Source organism: Euphorbia lathyris, chromosome 5, assembly GCF_963576675.1.
Source record: "Euphorbia lathyris chromosome 5, ddEupLath1.1, whole genome shotgun sequence".
Taxonomy (NCBI): Eukaryota; Viridiplantae; Streptophyta; class Magnoliopsida; order Malpighiales; family Euphorbiaceae; genus Euphorbia; species Euphorbia lathyris.
Window position 1 is genome coordinate 86,650,033 of NC_088914.1, and position 9,808 is coordinate 86,659,840.

Here is a 9,808-nt window from a genome sequence, read left to right on the forward strand (position 1 = left end):
AGAGGATGAAATTTTATTATTAATAAAAAAAATATGTAAATTTTCAACTTAATTAAGTGGTAAAATAATGGAAGTTAAGAAAATTGCGTCAAAACATGAAAATGTATATGAAAAAATCCCATAAACAGTAGGTGTAAAATTGACTTAAATTAAGATTGTATGGTTTTATTTTATCAGAAATATACAAAAATAATAAGTAAATAAATAGGAGCAATGTTTATCCGACACAAATTACAGTGAGATTCCAAAACCTACACATCTACCGTAGATTATATATTCCATAGAGACAATCGAACGGTCAAAAACATTTCTCTTCATGTGCGTGTTTATAGCAGATAAAACCCCAACTGTATGACGCATCAATATGAAGTAACTGCCTTCTATAGTCTCAACAACTCACACTCTCCTTGTTGACAGCTCGACTTCCCCTGCCTCACTCTCTATTTGAAGGTTTCTTCTCATATCGATGGATTCCAGTGCCGGCAGACTATCGGAAACCGCCGGCGGTCCACCGGAGAAGAAGGTATTTGTTCGTGTTCTTGAATTGTTTTAGTTTTCTTTTATGATTGATTTCAGGTTTTGTGGTGGAAATGATGGTTGAAGTTGTTAATCTTTCATTTCGTCAAAACGAATATTAGATTAGATATGCATATTTATTTTGATTAGACTGCTAATGTATAGAGAGGAGTTTACAGCCAGTTTGTTGTTTAGTTGCTATGATTTTAACAATTTCTGAGATTTTTCTTTCTACTTTGTTTTGATTGATTTTATCAATGCTATAGTTTGTTGTGTAAAAATTTGAAAGATAGAACTTGATCCCTAATTTGTGTGTCAAAGCTGTATGGCAAGTAGCAACACTAACATCTTTATATATATGTAAGTAAAAGATATATCAAAGCTTGTCTTGAACATCTTGAAATTCTAGAATACTCTCTCGTAGTGGCGAAAATGGAATTGCTCCGCTGGGGCCAATTTTACACAGTCTCGGGCCAATTCTGCACATTGCTAAATCGAACTTGGCTCAGTTTTTTTTTTTTTTTTTTTTTTTTGGCTGGTATGTATATACATTTTATCATCTAAGTGGCTTAGAACTAGTTTTTCCATGTGGCTCAGAACTAGTTTTTCCTTGCCACTGTAAAACCTCCAAAATTGAGCTAGAATTACCAAAGTAAGACAGAGTCTTTTTGAACAAAATTAGAGAAATTTATCCCCTATCATGTATTAATCAAGTTGGATTTTGTAATTAAATATAAACTGAATTAGCTAATTAACTACTCCCAACTTAATTTGCTGGAGAGCGGGGGCCGAAATCATCCATGCTAGAAGTAGTTTCAGCGACGGGGCCAGAACCATCAGTGATAGGGGTGGTTCCGGGCCAGCCCCCCTGTCTCTGCCCCTGCTCACTCAGAGCATTTTCTCAGTAAAAAGAAATGGTGAAAGGGTTATTGCTAGTTTTGAGTCTAGTAAAAAAATGATAGTTTAGTTTTACTATAAATTCTCTCCTTGACAAGCTGCTGAGCCAAATTGTTATTCAACTGTATTGAATTTGAATGTATATGCTAGCAAGTTATCCTGTTTATACATGGCTGTCACCGAAATGATCTCCAATAACTGCCTGTTGTTTTGGTATTGATGGTGATAACATTTTCTTTAAGTGGATGGCATGCTGTCTTACATTAATTTTGGTTGATAGGGAACAAGCACAGCCACAGGAGATATGGATCTTATCAGCAGACTGCCAGATGAGCTTCTCTGTAGAATTTTATATTGCGTTAGTTTGAGGGATGCTGTAAGAACAAGTGCCTTATCACATAGATGGCAATATATCTCTGCATGTGAACCCTTGCTCCAATTTAATTTTGAAGAATTGTTTTTGACAGATTCAAACTATGAGTCTTTTAAAACCTGCGAAAAGCCTTGCATCATTTACACAGAAAAATTCGTGGAAGCAGTTAACCAGTACTTACGATATTATAAGAGCGAGAATGCACTGTCATTTAAACTTGATTTTTGTCTCGATGGAGAAATTGAGGAATATATTGATCGATGGGTGAAGTTTGCACTTCGCAAGGGTGTGGAAAATATAAGTCTTTCGTTACAATGTAGCAGACATTGTCTCAAGAATGGCAAAGCCGGTGAATACCATTCTGGCTATGTTTTCAGGACAGAGCTTTTTGATAACGTGGAAATCAAACTGAGGCACCTGGAGTTGAATTTTTGTATATTGGGATCAAATTTTACCTACCAGTTCAGCTTGTTAAGCTCTATTAGTTTTTCTCGTGTACATTTTCCAGTAGAAGACATGGATATAATGCTTTCGTTTTTGGTAAACCTTAAGAGATTAGATATTACTAAATGTATCCTTCCTGAAAAATTAGGCCTTGGCTCAGTACCTCTGCTACAGAAATTCGTGGTTTACAGATCGTATGGATTAGAAGAAGTTCAACTGTCAAATCCAAATCTCACTGACTTGAAGTGTTTTTGTTCTAATGAGATCAAATGTAACTTGAGTGGAGCTCCCAAGTTGGAAAAATTATCTTACGCCGTATCAATGGAGGATTTTGAGCGCATATTCACTAATCTTCCAGAACAGAATGCTCAGCTCACGACTCTTACTGTTGTCAGCTTAGATGATTGGGTATGTGCTGAATTAAGGACATGATGGAAAAAAATACATTATTCCTAATTTTTGTTTTTAATTTAACAACTTATCAACTTCACTGTGGTCTTTCTCTACAGATTGATTGGGCACCACCAACAAGATTACGCACGCTCAATCAGGTGACTTCCTTGGACCTACATTTTATCTTGCCCTCAGAATTCAGCTTGGTGAAAACTATGGCAATCCTTCAAGCTTTTCCCCATCTCAGTTTTTTCTGTTTGATGGTAAGTGAGACAACTATCTTTCGAATTTCTAGGTGTTTCATGTTTAATGCAATTAGGCTTTTTGGTTATTTATACAATGCTACTCTACATGTCCGGTATGTTATTCGTAACCCCTGTCTAATTTTCATCGGCGAATTAGGATGAAAAGAAATCTAAAAAAGATTTTTCCAAGTGATGAACCTAGCTTATCCTCTTAATACTTGTCTTTGGCTTCAAATCCTTGTATTTACAGTGGCACCTGAGTATAATGTTGGACTTTGCAACTTCCGATGTTGTTAACACAGCATGAAATAAGAAATTTCAATCTTTTTTGAGCCTTCAATCATGCTGCATAGTTCAATGCTAATTTTGGGAGTGAAATGAGAAGTAAAATTCATGCAGGATCATGTTAGCAATTAGCCTGGGTAAGGAACAATTTTTTATCATGGAAACAGTTAACCACATTAACATATGATTAATATTAGAGACTATCTTATTTATTTGTAAAGCATATATTATTTGTATCTGTTACCTTATCACTAGCCTAGAATGTAGGAATAGACATTCACTACAACGTGAACTGTATTCTGTATATAAACATAATTACTTATCAATAACAGTCACTGAACAATTCAATCTGTTACATAGTATCAGAGACATAACCCTAACCCTAGTCTTCCTCCTCTTCCCTTCCTCTCTACACCGAAACACCTATCCCCCTCTCTCTCATCTACTGCCGTGGCCGACGCCGGCAACCCTCCTCCGAACCAGAAAAACCAAAACACCTACTTCCTCTTCCGTCGCCGTCATGAGCACCAACACCGAAAACTCCACCACCGCAACACCTCCTGCCGCAAATTCAAACACCAATAATACAGACATAAACCATAATCATCATCCTTCTCTCACCGTATCCAACATATCTACCTTCATCAAAATAACCCTAGACATCGAAAAAGGGCATTACCCTACTTGGGCTACCCTATTCAAGCTTCATGCCAAAGCATTCCAGGTCCTAGACCATATCATTCCTTCCCCACCCACAAACACTTCCGCCAATTCCCTACAGCACTCAAACCCCGACCTCTGGTCTCGTATCGATGCCATTGTTCTACAATGGATTTATAGCACCATATCTCTAGACCTTCTCCATACAATCATTGAAACCGATTCAACCGCCGTCAGGGCCTGGAGTCGTCTAGAGGAGATTTTCTCAGACAAGAAAAATTCTCGCGCCCTATTCCTGGGAAGATGAGCTGAGCCCTTTGTATTAAGTGTGGTTTAATGTTGCTGTCAGCGCATAAATGGTAGAGTTGACGGTCATTGGATTTTTTAATCTTTTAACCTTTTTTCACATAGGTTACTCAATTTCATTTTCTTTCTAAAATCATTGAACTTGACATTTGATTTCAATCAAGTCATTCTGGTTAATTTGTGTACAAAACACGGAAACTCTTCTTTATTAGCAGTTCTGCGTTTTGTATCCGTTTCAGTTTCTTTTCCGTTTCCTAGCTATAATTTTTTAGAATAACATTTTTCAGTGTCCATTTCAGTTCCAATAACAGTTTCAGTTTCTGTTTCCGTGCAACCTAGGTAAAACTCATTAGATGTTGATGTGACACATAAAATAGTTGACTATATGTCAACTAAATGCAATGCTGGACATGTTTGACTTTTATGGTTTATGTGGTAGAAACGTGACAGTCACTTGTCATATCCTAAGCCACAATGTTTTTTTTTAATAAGTTGCATCCTTGTCCAACATATGTCTAACATGACTCTTAGTTGACATAGAGTTAAGTCTCCTGTGTGACTTCAACATTCCATCAAGTTTTTATACAAATTGGATAGAATGAATTTATTGAAATTAATCGCGGAGTTCACATTGAAAGAAAATGAAGTTCAGTCACCTTTATGAAACAGACCTGAACTTTAGACCGTCGATCCAATTTACCCAAAATGTACAGCAAATGCAGTTTAGCTAGATTTCTGAAATTCCGTCACAAAAGAGTACATTGATCTAGGATTACAGGATTACATGTTAAGTCCTAAGTTACACGCCCTAAGAATGTTCGGACAGATTTGTACCGATAGGCTCTTGGCAAATTCTACTGTGGTCCCGGACCAACCACTCAGCTGGTGCTCTTCGGACAGATTTGTACCGATAGGCTCTTGGCAAATTCTACTGTGGTCCCGGACCAACCACTCAGCTGGTGACACATCAGCAGTTGTGCTGACGTGTCATCATCTGAACGGTCCAAGACAAGTTTGGTCCGGGACCATTCTAGAAATCTTCTTCTATTTTGACACCAATACAATGTGTTAATGATTGCAGATGACTTGTCCAATAGACCTAGAAGGAGAAACTATTCAACTTTCATATGTACCTCAATATCTGAAGCAAATGGTAATTGCTCAGTTCTTTTACACCCCAATGCAAATGGAGTTTGCTATTCACTTGCTGAAAAATGCTTCTGCTCTGGAGAAGATGTCAATTGCAATCACACCCGAATCGATTCCGATCGGAATGACATTAGAAGAAGGACACCGTCTGATTACTCAAAAATTGCAGGCATATGATAAAGGTGATGTTCTGGAGATCCAGATGTTTCCAGAAATGCCACAATGATTTTTCTTTGTTGTTTAGCCATGGCTATCTGAAATGTTTGCTTACAAGTAAGTTACTCAATGAATGTTCACTTTAGAGACTTGCATAAAATTGTGTATATCTGTGTTTGAGCTGATTTTTATGGGCGGTCTTCATCGAAGTTAAGCTCAAGTTTTTGGATAAATTTACACCGAGGTTCATTGAAGTTTGGGATTTGTTAGGGTCATTGAATTTGTTTTATTTTCAAACATATGCAAAGGGCCTAATGCTCATTTGCCGTTTTAAAGTTAATTAGGATCTTAAACTATTCAAATAATGGTAAGAAAAGAATCTATAATGGTAAGAAAAGCATCATTAGATTCTTGATCTTTCATTTTTTGGTTATTGAGTCTTAAAAGATGAATACATTAAACCTTATTTTTGGTTTCATTAAGCCCTTGATAACCAAATTAGTAAGTTATGAACATTTAATTCTGTTAAAAACACGTTATTAACTTTATCTGTATTTAAAATTATTAAAAATAATATTTTTTACATTTTGAATTAAGACTTTTACTGTTTTTCAGTTGCAATGAAAAAAAAAACCTGTTAACAGAATTAGATATTCATAACTTACTAATTTGGTCATCAAGGGTTTAATGAGACAAAAATAAATGATGAGGAGCTTAATATATTCAAATAAAAAATTAAGGGCTTAATGAATCAAAAAAAATAAAAAATCATGAATCTAATGATGTTTTTTTTTTTTTTTTGTCTAAATATCATGTCTTTTGAACTAAATAAAATCATTAATTGAGCCTTTCCCTTCTTATACTACTTACCATTCTTATACTACTTACCATATCATATTATTATATTTATAAATATGTGTTTAACACTTAATTTTCAGTTGATCAGCCGGTCATCGTTAAATCTAAGTTTATCAAATCTAAATTATGTGATTATTTTAATATTTATTGTAGAATTTTAATAAGTTTAGATTTAATAATAACCGGTCAAATTCATGATAAGATGAAAATTAATAATTTATTTATAAATAACAGATTAACTATCCTCAAAATTGTCAAATTTAGAATTATCATATTAGAATTTCAACTCAATTTATTAGAGTTAAATTAATACTATTCTTTTATTCTCTATAAAAAAAAATAGACTTAATACATCATCAGCTTCCTGAACTTGTCCAAAAGAGTAGATTGGCTCCCTGAACTTTGCAAGTGTATCACCTGCTCTCTAAACTTGCTTATTTCGTATCACTAGCTCCCTAAACTTGTCCATAAAAGTACATTAGCTCCATGAACTTTGCAAGTGTCTCACCAACTCCCTAAACTTGCTTATTTTGTAACAATTAAATACAAAAACCATAATACTAACTCTCGATCCTCATGCATTCAATCTCTCAAATTTGCAACACTAACTCTTATATTAGATTGAATGGTAGGAGAAGCGAAAAAATTACATCTCGAATAGATGAAGACGTATTTTTAGAATTTAGGTTTAATAAGTTTTTGTATTTAGTTGTTACATAATAGTAAGTTTAGGGAATTTGTGAGACACTTGCAAAGTTCAAGGAGCTAATATATTTTTATGGACAAGTTTAGGGAGCTGGTGGTACGAAATAAGTAAGTTTAGGGAGCTAGTGAGACTCTTACAAAGTTTAAGGAGCCAATCTATTATTTTGGACAAGTTCACGGAGCTGTAATATCTTAAGCCAAAAAAAATACTTTCATTTTTCTTTTTAAAATGAATTTAGTTATAAAAGGTTGAAAAAATATCATCCATTCCAATTACAACTGGACAAACCAATAAATCAGCACCGAATGACTTGAAAAAGAAATCACACAACAAAAGCTTGACTTAAAATTTGACATCTAGCATAACATTATTATGGGTAACATGGGACCCATTTCAATTTTGTGTATTCTTATTAAACATATGGTCTTTATTGTATGATAAAATAGGTGATACTTTATGACTATGACTTGTCAATACATAGTAGGGGAAAGTAAGAAAAATAAAATTCTGTGGGTGATGGAATGATGTGCTAGGTTTAGGTTTAACGTTGGTTTTTTTTACCAACGGTTGTTATTTGCTGTTGGAAAATACTGAAAAAAACAGGGATTTTTTGTTTTTTTTAAAGACCACATTTCAGATTTAGAAGCTTCCTAATCAAACACTTAAAACTTTCCATTTTGAAGTGAAAAGACAAATAAGAGCACGAAAAGTAGCAACCAAACACACATTTAATTGTGTGAATTTTCATTAAGAACAAAGTTCCAAATCTTATTGATTTAAGTCATGCATCTTAAAAAACGTAAAACGATCGCGGTTATATGCGATTCTAATGTTAGAGAAGAAAAAGTTTTAAAGTTGAACAAGTAAATATTTCTTTTTTTAATATGTTTTAATCTATTTTATGAATTATGTAATAACATTTTAAGGTATGTGCAATATATTTTCCGCATTTAACTTACTTTCTTACAACCGAATGATTAATTGATTACATTTTATGCAAGTTCATGAGGCTAACTTGTCGTAATGCCTTGAATCAGTATATATTGTTTCCTATTTGGAGTAGTATTGGGTTTTGGATTTCTAGTTGGATTAGAATCATGGGTTCCTAGTTGGATTGGGATTGGGATCATGAGTTCCTAGTGGGATTAGGATCATGGGTTTCTAATGGGATTAGGTTAGATTGGGTATTATAAATACCCCATTATGTAACCTAATCATTGTAATCTGATTTTCGCCTCCTAATAATACTATTCTCCTTCTGCTCGTGGACTAGCCAACACAACGTTGGTGAACCACGTAAATCTGTGTGTTTTCGATTGCTTGTTTATTTATCTTTCATTAATTCTGCACAACAAACTGGTATCAGAGCTTTCGGTTTCCGATCGGGGTTTTATTTTTTGGAGAGAAAGATGTCTGCGATGAACGTGAAAATCGAAAAGTTTACTGGGAGAAATAGTTTCAGTCTATGGCAGATCAAGATGTGGGCTTCGTTAAAACAATAAGGTCTGTGGACGTCGTTGAAGAAGGCAACGGGAGAAGTCACTGCTGAGATGACGATTCTAGAAGAAAAGGCACATTCAACAATTATATTATGCCTCGCAGATGACGTCATCACTGAGGTCTCAGACGAAGAGACTGCTGCCGGTCTGTGGATGAAGTTAGAGAGCTTATACATGATGAAATCTCTAACGAACAAACTTCTTCTGAAACAACGTCTGTTTGGCCTGCGAATGCAGGAAGGTATGCAACTCAAGGATCATTTAGATCAATTGAACATATTATTACTAGAATTACGTAATATTGATGTGAAAATTGAAGATGAAGATGCTGCTTTGATTCTGTTGGTGTCTTTACCGCTTTCATATGAGAATTTTGTTCAATCATTTATTGTTGGTAAAGATTCTGTGACTCTGGAAGAAGTTAGGTCATCTCTTCATAGCAGGGAGTTGCGCCATAAGGCGAGCAATACAGGTGCAGATAATCAGGCCTCTAGACTATTTGCCAGCGGCAGTAAGGGAAAGGGAAACGGTGGAAAGAAGAAGTCTAAGAAGCCGTTCTTAAAGGGTCCCAAGCCAGACGACACCTGTAATTACTGTAAGGAGAAAGGACATTGGAAAACTGATTGTCCAAAGAAGAAGAAGAAATCAGAAAATCAACCAGATTCTGCTGCTGTAGCAGATGGCGACAGCATCTCTAAAAATGATATTGCTCTAGTTGCTGATGGACACACTCATCACTCTGATGTGTGGGTTCTTGATTCTGGAGCATCTTATCATATTTGTCCAAGGAGAGAGTGGTTTTCAACTTATAAGCAGGTAGATGGAGGTAGCATTTCAATGGCTAATAGTCATGTCTACAAAGCAGTTGGAATAGGCTCGATCAAGCTGAGGACATATGATGGTAAGTTTTGCATGTTGAACGAAGTCAGGCATGTTCCATTGATGACAAAGAATCTGATATCTCTGAGTCTGTTAGACAGTAGAGGTCTCAGCTGGTCAGGAAAAGATGGAGTTCTACATGTCTATAAAGGTCCTGATGCGATTCTGAAAGGTGTGAAAGCATGGTACTTTGTATTTCCTGCAAGGTTCCACTGTTACAGGTTCAACTAATGCTGCATCGCCAGAGATTGGCCAGGAGGATATAACAAAGATATGGCATATGAGTCTTGGTCATATGGGCGAAAGAGGGATGCAGATTCTATCAAAGGATGGTCTTCTTGATGGTCATAAGGTCAAAAGTCTGGAGCTTTGTGAACACTGTGTCTTTGGGAAACTACATCACATCAAGTTTCCCAAAGCTATTCACATAACAAAAGGCACA

At 35.4% G+C, this 9,808-nt stretch overlaps 1 protein-coding gene across 1 annotated transcript; it reads left to right on the top strand.

The window, feature by feature from the left end:
• Positions 1 to 389: 389 nt before the first annotated feature.
• LOC136231140 (FBD-associated F-box protein At5g22730-like) lies at positions 390 to 5,688 on the top strand. Its single transcript, XM_066020423.1, has 4 exons — positions 390 to 523; positions 1,694 to 2,638; positions 2,740 to 2,886; positions 5,201 to 5,688. The coding sequence occupies exons 1-4, from the start codon at positions 467 to 469 to the stop codon at positions 5,492 to 5,494; spliced, it is 1,443 nt and encodes a 480-aa protein (XP_065876495.1). The 5' UTR covers positions 390 to 466; the 3' UTR covers positions 5,495 to 5,688.
• The last annotated feature ends 4,120 nt before the right edge of the window (positions 5,689 to 9,808 follow it).